At 42.7% G+C, this 15,808-nt stretch overlaps 1 protein-coding gene across 11 annotated transcripts in view; it reads right to left on the reverse strand.

The window, feature by feature from the left end:
- phldb1a (pleckstrin homology-like domain, family B, member 1a) overlaps positions 1-9,292 on the reverse strand; it is an 80,779-nt gene extending 71,487 nt beyond the window's left edge. For 3 of the 11 annotated variants that reach the window (XM_064980751.1, XM_064980752.1, XM_064980750.1), the window contains exon 1: positions 1,113-1,320. In XM_064980751.1, coding sequence (XP_064836823.1) covers positions 1,113-1,115 — 3 coding nt within the window. In that variant the 5' untranslated portion in view covers positions 1,116-1,320. Of the gene's footprint in view, positions 1-1,112; positions 1,325-9,013 lie in introns of those variants that run through there. The other 8 variants (XM_064980749.1, XM_064980758.1, XM_064980748.1 and 5 more) reach the window with 8 other exon arrangements.
- Between the last annotated feature and the right edge of the window lie 6,516 nt (positions 9,293-15,808).

A 15,808-nucleotide genomic window follows, 5' to 3' on the forward strand; every position in this document is an offset into this window, starting at 1 on the left:
TCCTTGGTTATGCTCAGTTGATGAAAATAGTTGTTTTATCTTTACTTCATTATTTTTTATCTTTATTTTACTAGGGAACACAGTTAAGAACAAATTCTTATTTACAATGACGGCCTAGGAAGAGTGGGTTAACTGCCTTGTTCAGGGGCAGAACGACAGTTTTTTCCTTGGCAGCTCAGGGATTCGATCTAGCAACCTTTCGGTTACTGTCTCTAACCACTAGGCTACCTGCCGCCCCGGTGATATTACTGTAGTAATACAGTGGTATTACCTGTTGCTTTCCCCCTTATAATCTTGTGCTTAGAACTTTAGAGTAATTAAGCAAAATAGGTAAAAAGCATTTTTCTCCCACTGTGTCTCCCTCGGCCTCTCTGTGATGTCATATCAGCCCAGGCAGCTGGGTAGTGCCACATGGGCATCTCTGACAATCCTCTCCAGTGTTGGATTCTCAGAGAGCCAATAGCATGGAGAACAGAGTATCCTCCTGTCCTGTTCACCACTGGCTCTGGCCACTGGCTCCTTAACCCTGTCTTACCCTGCCTTACCACCCAGCAAACAACACAGCAACAGTAGTCAACAGACCCATCCACACAGAGGAATGGACTGAAGAACTCAGACACAGAGGGACAGGGAGCATTGGACAGTGTAATGTGTCACACACATAGTCTCATACACACAGACACAGAAACACACACACAGGCCACTCTGATCTCATACAGTGCACACACCCATGTGGGAGAGATGTCTCATGCTTGTAAACGCTGGGCCTTCCTCTGTAACGTGTGATTACGGGGGCAATTATGCCACGGGCTGCTAGAAATAGACCTAGCCAGCCACACAGTCTGGGCTCTGCTCTGGGCTGATCCCTGCTCCCCTTTCACAGTAAAGAGAAATGAAATTAAGAAAGAGAGAGACAACGGGACATTGGAAAACAGAGAAAAACTTGGATACTGAACATCTAAAAAGCAAATGTATAGAGTGGTGCTGTAATAGAAAATGTACAGGATTTAAATGAATTGACTTCTGAGTTATATCAATGATCCCCGATGTATAAAAGGTCAATACTGTTAACATGTCAAAAACTTCAGCGGGTATAGCAGACAATCACTCACCATCTCCACTCATAGGAATACAAGTTGCAGTAAAGTCCTTGTAATTTCTGTAATATATTCCACAGAGCAGTTGCAGCAGCGAAGCGGACACATGGTTGTTTACGTCTAACCTCTCGTTCACTTCAGTCACTCACTAAGCTGAACTCTAGGGGGCCCCAGGGTGCAACGTTACACCCTCGTCATTAATGACTGGGGGCAACAACATCAGAGGTGTCCTCAGAAGTAGATATGCCGTCAGGTCAAAGGTTGTACCTCCCAGGACTTCCCTAAACTTCCGACTCAGACACCCTGAGTAACCCTCGGGTGTAATTTAAAGTTCAGCGCCAACATCTGTGGTCTAAAAACACACAGAACAAATAGCCTTGAGGTCAAGTCTAGAGAGAGAGAGTGAACTTGACCTAACCCAATCTGTTCCTCATCCACAGACAGTCCTACCATTGATCGGGGAGAGTTGAGGCAGGACAGATGAGCCCAGCTGGACAGCCCAACAGCCCAACTCTGCTTTGCTATGGATACGAACCACTAATAACACTGAACACTCAGTGTTTCCAGTGTTTTTATAAAAGCAGACATTGACAGTCACAGGAGGTCGGGGACCCACAGTGGAAATACGTGGAGTTGTAGCGTAGGCGCAGGAAGAGGAGGAGACAGAAAAGAGGGAAAAGACCTTGAGTCATAAGTGGAATTCCACCAGGCAGCTTCCTGCTGTTGGTCTCTGTATTGTTGGCAAAACAAAGGGGGGGGGGGGGGGGTCCAAACTGGAAATGTAATATTTTCAGGACCATTTGTGAATTGTTTTATGACATAGATGATCATTGTAGCGTTGATGATGACATACGTATAGAGATACAACTATCTTTCCATAGGATGTGAGAGAATGTATGAGCCTGTTGTTGTGATGTCCCTCAGGAACAATCAGAGAGAGAGAGAGAGAGAGTCCACTATCTCTGATCTCTCATGTCTTTTCCCATGGTCAAGTCCAGAGGAGTGATGTAACAAATGGAGTACAGATGATGGATCATAAAAACATAAACAAATAAAGGCAGACAACCAAGTAACCAGATGGAATGGATTCCTCCAGGATCCGGCCTAGAGAGCAGGGCTGTTTCCTGTGAGCCAACCCAGGGACGTGGAAGTCTCTTGGGAATGGTGAAGTGGATGCTCCAGCTGGACCTCGAGAAACCTTTCACTAAACATCCACCTTCAGTCTGCAAGGAACATCTATGGGGATTTTAATAGATACGTCTAGTATGTTAAATAGTGAGAGTTTAGCTTAGCTAGTAAAGAGGTGGAACTTAGAGATAGAGACGGATATACAGTGGGGAGAACCAGTATTTGATACACTGCCGATTTTGCAGGTTTTCCTACTTACAAAGCATGAGAGGTCTGTAATTTTTTTATCATAGGTACACTTCAACTGTGAGAGACGGAATATAACAAAAATCCATAAAATCACATTGTATTAATATGATTAATTTGCATTTTATTGCATGACATAAGTATTTGATACATCAGAAAAGCAGAACTTAGTATTTGGTACAGAAACCTTTGTTTGCAATTACAGAGATCATACGTTTCCTGTAGTTCTTGACCAGGTTTGCACACACTCAGCAAGGATTTTGGCCCACTCCTCCTTACAGACCTTCTCCAGATCCTTCAGGTTTCGGGGCTGTCGCTGGGCAATACGGGCTTTCAGCTCCCTCCAAAGATTTTCTATTGGGTTCAGGTCTGGAGACTGGTTAGGCCACTCCAGGACCTTGAGATGCTTCTTACGGAGCAACTCCTTAGCTTGGCTGTGTGTTTCGGGTCGTTGTCATGCTGGAAGACCCAGCATGACCCATCTTCAATGCTCTTTTTAATTTAATTTTTTTTTTTTTTTTAATTTTACCTTTATTTAACCAGGCAAGTCAGTTAAGAACACATTCTTATTTTCAATGACAGCCTGGGAACAGTGGGTTAACTGCCTGTTCAGGGGCAGAACGACAGATTTGTACCTTGTCATCTCGGGGGTTTGAACTCACAACCTTCCGGTTACTAGTCCAACGCTCTAACCACTAGGCTACCCCGCCGCCCCTCTTACTGATGGAAGGTGGTTGTTGGTCAAGATCTCGCGATATACGGCCCCCTCGATCCTCCCCTCAATACGGTGCAGTCGTCCTGTCCCCTTTACAGAAAAGTATCCCCAAAGAATGATGTTTCCACCTCCGTGCTTCACGGTTGGGATGGTGTTCTTGGGGTTGTACTCATCCTTCTTCTTCCTCCAAACACGGTGAGTGGAGTTTAGACCAAAAAGCTCTAATTTTGTCTCATCAGACCACATGACCTTCTCCCATTCCTCCTCTGGATCATCCAGATGGTCATTGGCAAACTTCAGACGGGCCTGGACATGCGCTGGCTTGAGCAAGGGGACTTTGCAAGGGGACTTTGCGTGCGCTGCAGGATTGTAATCCATGACGGCGTAGTGTGTTACTAATGGTTTTCTTTGAGACTGTGGTCCAGGCTCTCTTCAGGTCATTGACCAGGTCCTGCCATGTAGTTCTGGGCTGATCCCTCACCTTCCTCATAATCATTGATGCCCCATGAGGTGAGATCTTGCATGGAGCCCCAGACTGAGGGTGATTGACCTTCATCTTGAACTTCTTCCATTTTCTAATAATTGCGCCAACAGTTGTTGCCTTCTCACCAAGCTGCTTGCCTATTGTCCTGTAGCCCATCCCAGCCTTGCGCAGGTCTACAATTTTAGCCCTGATGTCCTTCCACAGCTCTTTGGTCTGAGCCATTGTGGAGAGGTTGGAGTGTGTTTGATTGAGTGTGTGGACGGTTGTCTTTTATACAGGTAACGAGTTCAAACAGGTGCAGTTAATACAGGTAATGAGTGGAGAACAGGAGGGATTCTTAAAGAAAAAGTAACAGGTCTGTGAGAGCTGGAATTCTTACCGGTTGGTAGGTGATCAAATACTTATGTCTTGCAATAAAATGCAAATGTATTACTTAAAAATCATACAATGTGATATTCTGGATTTTTGTTTTAGATTCCGTCTCTCACAGTTGAATAGTACCTATGACAAAAATGACAGACCTCTACATGCTTTGGAAGTAGGAAAACCTGCAAAATCGGCAGTGTATCAAATACGTGTTCTCCCCACTGTAAGTACTGTAGTAGGAGTACTATATTCATTTGATACGGAACTTTCATAAGAGGTTCAAAGTCCCAAAAGAGGAATTCAAAGACATGTTATCAGGGCCAGATTACCGAACGGGCATGCAGGGCATGTGACCCGTTCCCTCAGATTAGGGCTAGCACAATTATTGTCAAATAACTTTACAAATGAATTTTATTTGTTTGGTACTTTTAAACCCTTTTTCTCCACAATTTCATGATATCCAAATTGGTTGTTACAGTCTTGTCCCATCGCTGCAACTCCCGTACGGACTCGGGAGAGGTGAAGGTTGGGAGCCATACATCCTCTGGAACACAACCCCGCCAAGCCACACTACTTCTTGACACACTGCTTGCTTAAACCGAAAACCAGCCGCGCCAATGTGTCGATGGAAACACCGTACAGCTGGTGACCCAAGTCAGCGCACATGAGCCCGGCCACCACAAGGAGTCGCTAGAGAGCGAAGGGACAAGGAGATCCCAGCCTGCCAAATCCTCCCTTAACCTGGACGACGCTGGGCCTCCTCATGGGTCTCCCGGTCGCGGCCGGCGGCGATACGGGATCGAATCCGGATCTGTAGTGACGCCTCCAGCACTACGATGCAGTGCCTTAGACCGCTGCGCCACTCGGGAGATCATAAAATAATTTAACCAGCAATTATGGACAATAACTGTGAACCCCCCAAAAATCTACATAATCATCTTAATACATTCATTTTAGGAGAAGGGGGAATTCAATGTTATATTCAAGTAGATATACAGTAGTTTATCCAATAGCCAGGAAGTGGGAAATTGGTAATCATTTTAAGAGTAGAACAGTGCGGTTGGGAAGAAAGGTTAAATTTCCAAAAGTTCCAAGTGTTCAAAAGCATTTGTTTTGGAGACAGGGGTGTCACCGAAGCAGTGTTGTATTCATTAGGTATGTCATAGCTCATTTTCAAAAGATGCATTATGATGCATTACAATCTTAAAATGTTTTTCAACCAAAATGTAAAATATGACAATAACCGAGGCCATTTGCATGACAATTAATCGTTACCCAAAATTCCATAATCGTCACAGCCCTACCCCAGACAGCATATGATAGCAAAATGTGTAGAATTGCAGGAAATTAGTCTTGAAACTGCACATTTTTCTCTCAGCCTCATGGTATGTGTAGAATAGTAGGACATTATATTTTAAACTGGAAAATCTTCTTTTAGCCTCTTAACAAAATAGGATTATTAAACTGCACATTTTTCCTCTCTGCAACGTTGCAAAAGTTGTTGAAATGCAGTAAATTAGCTGAGTCCCAAATGCGGTAGTCCAGCCCTATATTTTATAGTTCAAAGTTACCAATCAAAAATTCCAATCTATTATTACTGACTCCTTGGAGACCTCTGGATCTTAATTCAAAGTGTTGGGTATAAGATCAGTCTCTGAGATTCCAGCATTTCCCACCACAAATGCTCACCATAAAATCTGGGTCTGGGGCACATTATCAGTAGAGGATAGCATGTCCTCACGTGACCACACTTATCCTCCGTTCAGACCTGGGTTCAAACACTATTTGAAACAATTCCCAACACTTGTTCGAGATTGCCTGACTTAGTTGACCAATACAAGAGATCCAAAACTGTAAACCCAGACCATCTGCAGGCATTCCAGACCCGCTAGAGCAAACGTTTAAGTATTTGAACGATTTCAAATAGAATTTGAACCCAGGTCTGCTTCCGTGAAAAGTATGGTTGCCCCGCTGCATGGTGTGCCAGTGTGTCTGAATACCATAGCCTCAGCCTCGGGTCTGGAAGCTACACTTATACTGGGGATGAGTCAATCTTTCTCTGGCAACACAACATGTTCTTCTCGGCCAGTGTGTGTGTGTGTCCATGTTTATGTGCAAGTATGTGAGAAGGCCGGTTGCCTCCCTGGCAATGGCGCATGACGGAATGTGTGTTTGTTCAAAGGAAGGCTTGGACAGGGGGAAATGGGATGGTAGAACATTGGGAACACATTATTCTACTGTTGCACATTTTTGGGTTCCAAACGTTTCGTTGTGTATTATGTTGTCACGCTTCGCTTTTCCTATCCACGGATTCAGAGGGCTCCACATGTTCCAGTCACCTTCCTTTGGCAGTGAGAGCTCTTTTCACTTTGGAGATTATGAGGCATACTCTGAATAGAGTCAGCATTAAAGCACTTAAGCATGCACACTCTCACTGAGTCTGGGAAGGTAGGGGTCCGGGGAACACAGGTGGGATGGGAGTTGTGGTTGGATCAAGCGTAAACAGGGAACACATTCATGAACATTAACTCAGCTGTCTCCAGATAGCCATTGAGAAACAATGAAAAGAAAACCATTTAGAATCATTAAAAAATATGCTGTACACCGAGTATACCAAACATTAGGAACACCTTCCTAATAATGAGTTGCCCATTCACCCTCTGAATGACACATTTGTCTCAAGACTTAAAATCCTTCTTTAACTTGTCTCCTCCCCTTCATCTACACCATTTGAAGTGGATTTAAGAAGTGACATCAATATGGGATCATTCACCTGATCAGTCTGTCATGGAAAGAGCATGTGTTCTTAATGTTTTGTATACTCAGTGTATTTTATATTCCCAACCCAACACAGCTACTATAAGGATTGCACACCTGGTTATATTTCTAGACAGCGGTGAGCAGTGACTTAGTGAGTACTAAATGGAGACAGACTTGGCCTAGAGAAGAAGTTATTTCCACTTAAACTGGAGCACATTCAGATGACTACAGTTTTCCTGCTTCGCCACTGAAACCCATAATCCAGCTGCTTCAATTCAATTAGCTTCAGGCAAGTTTCTATTCAGTGAATAAACAAGAAGTTGTGAGAAGTGGAAAAAAAAATTGTGAAAATGTATTTTTTTTTACATTTCACCATCGCAACCACTGTGCCATCACTGAATAGGCAACATCATCTTACGAACTCGCTAGATGTCTTTACACTCCGCCAATTTATACCCAAGTTCAATGATCTACTACTGCATGCAAAATAGCTCTCACAAAACAAGACATCACATTCACCCGGGTAAAGTAGGTGTAATGTTTCCAACAGCGGCTCCAGCCCTCATCTCTCCTTCTCTTATGCTGTTTCTCTCTGATGGAATCCATGAACACACACACAAAGAAATGAACAAACACATGCTTCAACGTTTTACAATACATATGGCTTCTAATCCACACGTAGTAATTCTGTCCCAATGGTGGGAGCACAGCAGTTCAGAAAGACAAGTTCTTCTTTTTCAGCATTTTACTAAAATAACATTGCACACTCAAATTCACACTCTTCTACTGTAGTCTGAGAAACAATTGATTCAAGAATGCAAAGCTGCAGCAAATTACCGAGTGCCAATGAAGCAGCTTGATCTCCCACACATGAAAGCCTCCATTCACTGAGCCTGCTGGGTTTGGCCCAGAATCACATTGGCTTACTTACACATACACGGAGGCACACACACACACACCTGTGCGCTCTAGTCCTCCACCAATATCCGGCCATGGGAGTTCAACAGCTGTGTTTCTTGGCTATAGTGCACATGTGTAACTTGGACTAGCACAAACATGGCACTCATACTATAATCGCACCATACATCTGATCTGAGCATTCAGAGTTTCAGAAATGTCAATGCCACCAGACATTCCTGGTTGATCTTCCACAATTATAAATATGAGCACTCAATTGGTGGAGCTCTGTGGTCTACTCCTACTGTGATGGTCAGCACACACACACACACAGTGCAGGAATAAGTGGGCCATGTGAGACTAGGACCCCTGACACACACTGGTACAATAGATCCATTATCCTTCTGCTTGAGGTAAGACAAAGCCACCACTATCCCAGCTCTGCTCCCTCTGCATTACACACTGCAATATTAGTATAGCGTGCTGTCTAGTATCGCCCTTTCTACCCTTTCCTCTATGTGTGACTGTAACCAAAATTATGCATGATCTACTGCTTGTATCCAGTGATGAGTAAATATGACATTTCTCTCCTAAGTTTTTCCATTTCCCCTGACACTTTCTCTCATTACATTTTTCCTCAATCTCACTCAAACTCATTCTGCTGTAGGACAGCAAACTAAGGGGAAAAATACCCTTTGATGCTTACAAGCACTGAAAGACAGGTTGCACGGTGTGTCACATATACACTGAGTGTACAAAACATTAGGACACCTGTTCTTTCCCTTACATAGACTGACCAGGTGAAAGCGATGATCCCTTATTGGTGTCACCTGTTAAATCCACTTCAATCAGTGTAGATGAAGGGGAGGTGACAGGCTAAATAAGGATTGAGGCAATTGAGATATGGAATGTGTGTGTGCCATTCAGAGGGTGAATGGGCAAGACAAAGGATGCAAGTGCCTTTGAACAGGGTATGGTAGTAGGTGCATGTGCATCAGTTTGAGTGTGTCAAGAACTGCAACGCTAATGAGTTTTTCACGCTTGACAATTTCCCGTGTCTATCAAGAATGGTCCACCACCCAAAGGACATCCAGCCAACTTGACACAACTGTGGGAAGCATTGGAGTCAACATGGGCCAGCATCCCTGAGGAATGCTTTCGACACCTTGAAAAGTCCATGCCCTAACGAATGGAAGCTGTTCTGAGGGCAAAAGGGGGTGCAATACAATATTAGGAAGGTGTTCCTAATGTGCTCTACATTCAGTGTGCATTTAATACCTCCTTACACAAACACAGCAAATAGAATGAAAATATAATTACCTGGTCTCAGAAGAGTTTTGAGTCATAGAAATGGTCAAATCCATTAGTTTTCAGAGACAAGGCATGATTCCAACATTGCGAGAGAGAGAGAGAGAGAAGAGAAATGTCCCAACTGGTGATATCCTTAGGAAGACGTATCCTGATTGTTTTTGTTATACTGTCTCTCCAGTGAAGAGTTCACTTTAGTTTACACATTCTAAAAGTGGTTAGAGATTAACACATTGTACAGACTGTCAGAGAGGATGGGAAAGAGACAGCCAGCCTCTTTACATATCTCTCCCTCCCTGCTCCCACCGTCTATCCCTCCCTTTTCTTACAACCACTCTTTCCCTCCCTCCCTCCCCATCCCACTTTTCTTTTTTTTACCATTTGCATCCACCCACCCTTTCTTTCTACTCCTTTTCTTGTTCTCTCTCTCTCTCCCTCTCTGACCTAACACAAGACTTATTTATTCTCTAGCTGAGCGGTAGCCCACTTGTTCGGACCCTAGGACCAGAGAGAGAGAGAGACATTTAACTGAGGATGAGACAACACATTGACACACTCAGATAAGACAGTTTGATTTGTGCGGTCACAGGGTTCCAGAGTAATATAGTCATGGGTTTCTCCTAATGACTATAGCAATGTGCACCTCTTGTTTGACATAATCTGGGTTAATTTGAGCTGTTTAACAGATTCTCTCTCCTTCTGTCAGGAGAGTTCTCCATCCCTCTTTGTAATATCTCATTTAGGAAGGAAGGTATATGATAGTAATCGGGAAAGGAAACATAATTTACAAAACACACCAACCATAACTAGCCTCGCGAGCCGCCTGATGCCGCGAGCTTACATTAATGGTTCGATATCCGTGTTGCGAACCATTAATGTAAGGTCGCGAGACCAGGCGGCTCCTGAGACTAAACCATGACCACAACACAACCAGAATAACCCCAAAAGATTATGAAAACAATTTTGAATGGTTAACAAAATAACTTTGTGACATATGTGAATGAGAAACGGTGTGCTCTTAAATTTAGACAGCCTTGGAGAGAACGACAGTACGGAAATAATAGTTAACGCAGCAGTGGAGATTTTCACATTTTTTCCCTCGGAGATGGAAATTGTAGACTCCTGTTTCTCTTGGACATGTTGCCTAGGACGCCGTAATTGGTTCCTGCTGTCCTGAGTTTGGTTCAGTTCTGTGGTGCGTCATGCTGGTTTTGCCACAAATAAAACACAAACATTCCCTCTACCCCTTCTACTGGGTTATGGGCCTTTCTCCCTCCTATGTCTGTAAAGTGTGTGGAGTATACTACATTACTAAATCTGGGGGTGAATTGTAAATAAATTAACTTTATAAACATCTTCCACTCACAGACAGCAATTAATTACCCAGAATTATTGTTATTGGTGGCAGGGAAATGTACAGGGCATTCAGAAAATATTCAGACCCCTTCCCTTTTTCCACATTTTATTACATTACAGTCTTATTCGGAAATGGATTAAATAAATAAAAATCCCTCATTAATTAAAACAACACCCCATAATAACAAAGTGAAAACAGTTTAAATATTTTTACAAATGTATTAAATATTAAAAAACCAGAAATACCTTATTTACATAAGTATTCAGACCTTTTGCATTGAGACTCGAAATTGAGCTCTGGTGCATCCAGTTTCTATTGATCATCCTTGAGATGTTTCTACAACTTGATTGGAGTCCACCTGTGGAAAATTCAATTTACTGGACATGGTTTGGAAAGGCATGTCTTTATATGGTCCCACAGTCGATAGTGCATGTCAGAGAAAAAGCCAAGCCATGAGGTCGAAGGAATTGTCAGTAGAGCTCAGAGACAGGATTGTGTCGAGGCACAGATCTGGGAAAGGGTACCAAAACATTTCTGCAGTATTGAAGGTCCCCAAGAACACAGTGGCCTCCATCATTCTTAAATAGAAGAAGTTTGGAACCAACCAAGACTATTCCTAGAGCTGGCCGCCCGGCCAAACTGAGCAATCGGAGGAGAAGGGCCTTGGTCAGGGAGGTGACCAAGAACCCGATGGTCCCTCTGACAGAGCTCCAGAGTTCCTCTGTGGAGATGGGAGAACCTTCCTGTAGGACAACCATCTCTGCAGCACTCAACCAAATCAGGCATTTATGATATTGGCCAGATGGAAGCCACTCCTCAGAAAAAGGCACGACGCCCAATATTCTCTGGTCTGATGAAACCAAGATTTAACTATTTGGCTTGAATGCCAAACGTCACGTCTGGAGGAAACTTTGCACCATCCTTACGGTGAAGCTTGGTTGAGGCAGCATCATGCTGTGGGGATATTTTTCAGTGGCAGGGACTGGGAGACAAGTCAGGATCGAGGAAAAGATGAACGGCACAAAGTACAGAGAGATCCTTGATGAAAACATGCTCCAGAGCACTCAGGACCTCAGACTGGTGCGAAGGTTAGCCTTCCAACAGGACAACGACCCTAAGCACACAGCCAAGACAACTGAGAAGTGGCTTCGGGACAAGTCTCTGAATGTCCTTCAGTGGCCCAGCCAGAGCCTGGACTTGATCCCGATAAAACATCTCTGGAGAGACCTGAAAATAGCTGTGCAGCAATGCTCCCAATCCAACCTGACAGAACTTGAGAGGATCTGCAGAGAAGAATGGGAGAAACTCCCTAAATATATATCCCATTTAGCAGACGCTTTTGTCCAAAGCGACTTACAAGTCGGCTGGGGCCACTACTTTTACATATGGGTGGCCCTAGCGGGAATCGAACCCACGACGCTTGGCGTTGCAAGCGCCATGCTCTACCGACTAAATACAGGTGTGCCAAGCTTTTAGCGTAATACCCAAGAAGAATCGGGGCAGTAATCGCTGCCGAAGGTGCTTCAACAAAGTACTAAGTTACGGGTCTCAATACTTATGTAAATGTGATGTTTAATTTTTTTCTTTTTTTATAAATTCGCAAAAATAAATATAGGTTTTTGCTTTGTCATTTTCAGTTATTTGTAGCTTGATGATGTAAAAAAACATTTTATCAATTTTATAATTAGGCTGTAACGTAACAGAATGTGGAAAAAGTCAAGGGGTCTGAATATTTTTATGAATGCACTGGAGCTGACCATCAACACTCAATAACCATGTGGTTTATAACCCAGACAGACATGAGAGAAGTGCAACTTCGGATGTGTTACAACAAGTATCCCAGCACGTAGTCTGAAGTGTTTTTGAAATTGTCTGCATATTTTACGTGAACGAGCTGTAGACAGTAGCAGTTACACTAGTAGCCAGTAGTTCTAACAATATGTGGTCACTACTGTGTACCCAGCATGACACCCTGCTTCCTAAATGGATACATAGCCACCGGTTAACATCCAAAAACAAGGAGTGGGAGAAAGTGTCTCAAAATGCACCATAGGAACTTCATTGTCTGATACCAAAACAATCACCATAACTAGCCACACATTACAATACTGCATTTCCCAGGAAACACTCCAGTCTCACCATGAGTCTTAATGTATGGGGTAAGGTCACAAATTGACAATAAAGTTCTACTATATTATAAGAGCAGGAAGCCCTTTACCTCCTTTCCCATGCAGTCAAAGTTAAGCTCCCTAACTTCCAATGTACGGCCACAGGGAAGAATTAGATGAAAGCTCTCATTAAGAACATGAAAGGTAGGCAGGCTAATGGAGGGGGTAGCTGTTCTAAGGTGATTGGAATTTTTTTATCAATTCACAAAGAGAGCTAATTAGCACTACATTGGGGGAGTGGGGTGGGGTAGGGATGAGGTCCAGTCCATCCAGGAGTGGAATTTACCAACAGCATATGACCGGTATGAACCAACACACAAGGATTTATCAAAGATGTTACCCTTGGCGCCACTGTTCAGTGACTGAAGGAGCACACTCATTAATTCATCATTTTTTAAGCATAGGACTTATAAAAACCATCAATGCATCACAATATTTGTGTGACTGACATCTGACTGATTTCTTGATGGCCTTCAGAATGACACACAGGAGTGAGGGTATGCCTGGGAGGAATGTTATACTAGTGCCCCCTTGCGGCTAAAACAATGAAGTGCAGTCCCTCTGCCAATCCTGCTTCAAAACGGAGAACAGGTTCAAGTTCACTAAGGATGCATTTACACAGGCAGCCCAATTCTGATCTATTGTTTAATTATTGGCAAAATATATGATCTATCAATCAATCAAATTTATTTATAAAGCCCTTTTAACATCAGCTGATGTCAAAGTTCTGTACAGAAATCCAGCCTAAAATCCCAAACAGCAAGCAATGCAGATGTAGAAGCACGGTGGCTAGGAAAAACTCAGTAGAAAGGCCAGAACCTAGGAAGAAACCAAGAGAGGAACCCGGCTCTGAGGGGTGGCCAGTCCTCTGCTGGCTGTGCCGGGTGGAGATTATAACAGAACACGGCCAAGATGTTCAAAATGTTCACAGATGACCAGCAGGGTCAAATAATCACGACAGTGGTTGTAGAGGGTGCAACAGGTCAGCATCTAATTGGTCAAAATACCAAATAGTAGCAGAAGATTAGAATTGGGCTGCCTGTGAAAACACACTAATATCCAAACTGCTCAAAATATACTCTCCCCCTTGCTGAACCATTCTGTAGCTATGCCTTATATATTGTATGCTTATTTCTCATCCCTGTGCCAATCTGACAGAGTCTTATGTAGACTAGAGGGAGTGAGGGATGAACCCAGATCCAGTGAAGGGGAAGCAAATACTTTATAAATGAGCTCTTTATGGACCTCTTGAACTTAATGGACTTTGCTCGCTCAAGAGAAGAACGTCACATCCGTGCCAGGAAAAATATCTCCCCTGTAAAACTCATTCATTCCTTATGGCCGGCTAAGGTTTCTAAGAAAGGCATTGTACATACCTGAGCTGAGAGGACTTGAGTACATGCTGGAAAGTACACCGTACAGGGCAGTGAAGGCAATGACAACAAAGACCTGTTATGGAGGGGACCCAGCTGATGCTGAACAGACTTATAATTATAATGCAACTCCTCATCATTACGAATGAAGACCAAGAGACTCAGGCAATGACGTTTGTAGCAGAACTTCGAGTTCTTCTGCCGTATCATTGGTACTCCCTATAACTCACTTCCATCTCTGTAGAGCAGACCACACAAGTGCAATGCACAAGTTTCCAACCCTTACACAGAGACAGTATGATCTGAGGAGTTCAAGGCAATCATCTATTGTAACAAGCCACATCACACCAGAGGTCTTTCTGGCTAGGGCTGTCAAACTATGCAAATTACACTCTCTATGATCTAAGACATTTGATATGCATATTTAGGGGAAGGGGGATACCTAGTCCGTTGTTCAACAATGTATTCAACTGAAATGTGTCTTCCACATTTACCTCAACCTATTGATTTACTGGTATGCTAATTTGTTGTTTATGACTTGTGACTTACTGATGATGCACTGCCCTTAAAGTTAGGCTGAACATATATTTTTACTTGTGTTTTATATTTTATGACATTGCATTTTATGTACAGTGCCTTCAGAATGTATTCATACCGCTCGACTTATTCGACATGTTGTTTTACAGCTTGAATTCAAAACTGATTAAAAAAATAAAACATCTTACCCATCGACACACAACACCCCATAATGAATAAGTGAAAACATGTTCAAAAGAAATTTTTGAAAATGTATTGGAAATGAAATACAGAAATATATCATTATATAAGTACACCCTTGAGTCAATACTTTGTAGAATAACTTTTGGCAGCAATTACAGCTGTGAGTCTCTCTCAGTAAGTCTAAGCGCTTAACACACCTGGATTGTGCTACATTTGCCCATTATTCTTTTCAAAATTCTTCAAGCTCTGTCAAATTGGTTGTTTATCATTGCGAGACAACTATTTCCAGGTCTTGCCATAGATTTTCAAATAGATTTAAGTCAAAAATATAACTCTGCCACTCAGGAACATTTACTGTCTTCTTAGTAAGCAACTCCAGAGTAGATTTGGCTTTGGGTTTTAGGTGATTGTCCTGCTGAAAGGTGAATTCATTTCCCAGTGTCTGGTGGACAGCAGACTGATCCAGGTATTCCCATAGGATTTTGGCTGTGCTTAGCTCCATTCTGTTTCTTTCTTATCCTGAAAAACTCCCCAGTCCTTAACGATTACAAGATACCCATAACATAATGCAGCCACTACTATGCTTGAAAATATGGAGAGCGGTACTCAGTAATGTGTGTTATTGAATTTGCCCTAAACATAACACTTTATATTCAGGACAAAAAGTTACATTTTTGGGGGCAGTATTACTTTAGTGCCTTGCTGCCAACAGAATGAATCATTTGGAATATTTTAATTCTGTACAAGCTTCCTGCTTTTCACTCTGTCAATTAGGTTAATATTGTGGAGTAACTCATTCGATCTCAGCCATTAAACTCTATAACTGTTTTAAAGTCACCATTGGCCTCATGGTGAAATCCCTGTATCTTTGTAGTGACTGGGTGTATCAATACAACATCCACCATGCTCAAAGGATATTCAATGTCCGCTTATTTATTTTTACCCCTGTACCAATAGGTGCCCTTCTTTGCGAGGTATTGGAAAACCTCCCTGGTCTTTGTGAATTAATCTGTTTGAAATTCACTGTTCGACTGAGGGACCTTACAGATAATTGTATGTTTGGGATACAAAGATCAGGTAGTCATTCAAAAATCACAAACACTATTATTGCACACAGAGTGAGTCCATACAACTTTAATGTGAATTGTGAAGCACATTTTTACTACTGAACTTATTTAGGCTTGCCATA

Source organism: Oncorhynchus masou, chromosome 12 (genome assembly GCF_036934945.1).
Source record: "Oncorhynchus masou masou isolate Uvic2021 chromosome 12, UVic_Omas_1.1, whole genome shotgun sequence".
In the NCBI taxonomy this organism is placed as follows: domain Eukaryota; kingdom Metazoa; phylum Chordata; class Actinopteri; order Salmoniformes; family Salmonidae; genus Oncorhynchus; species Oncorhynchus masou.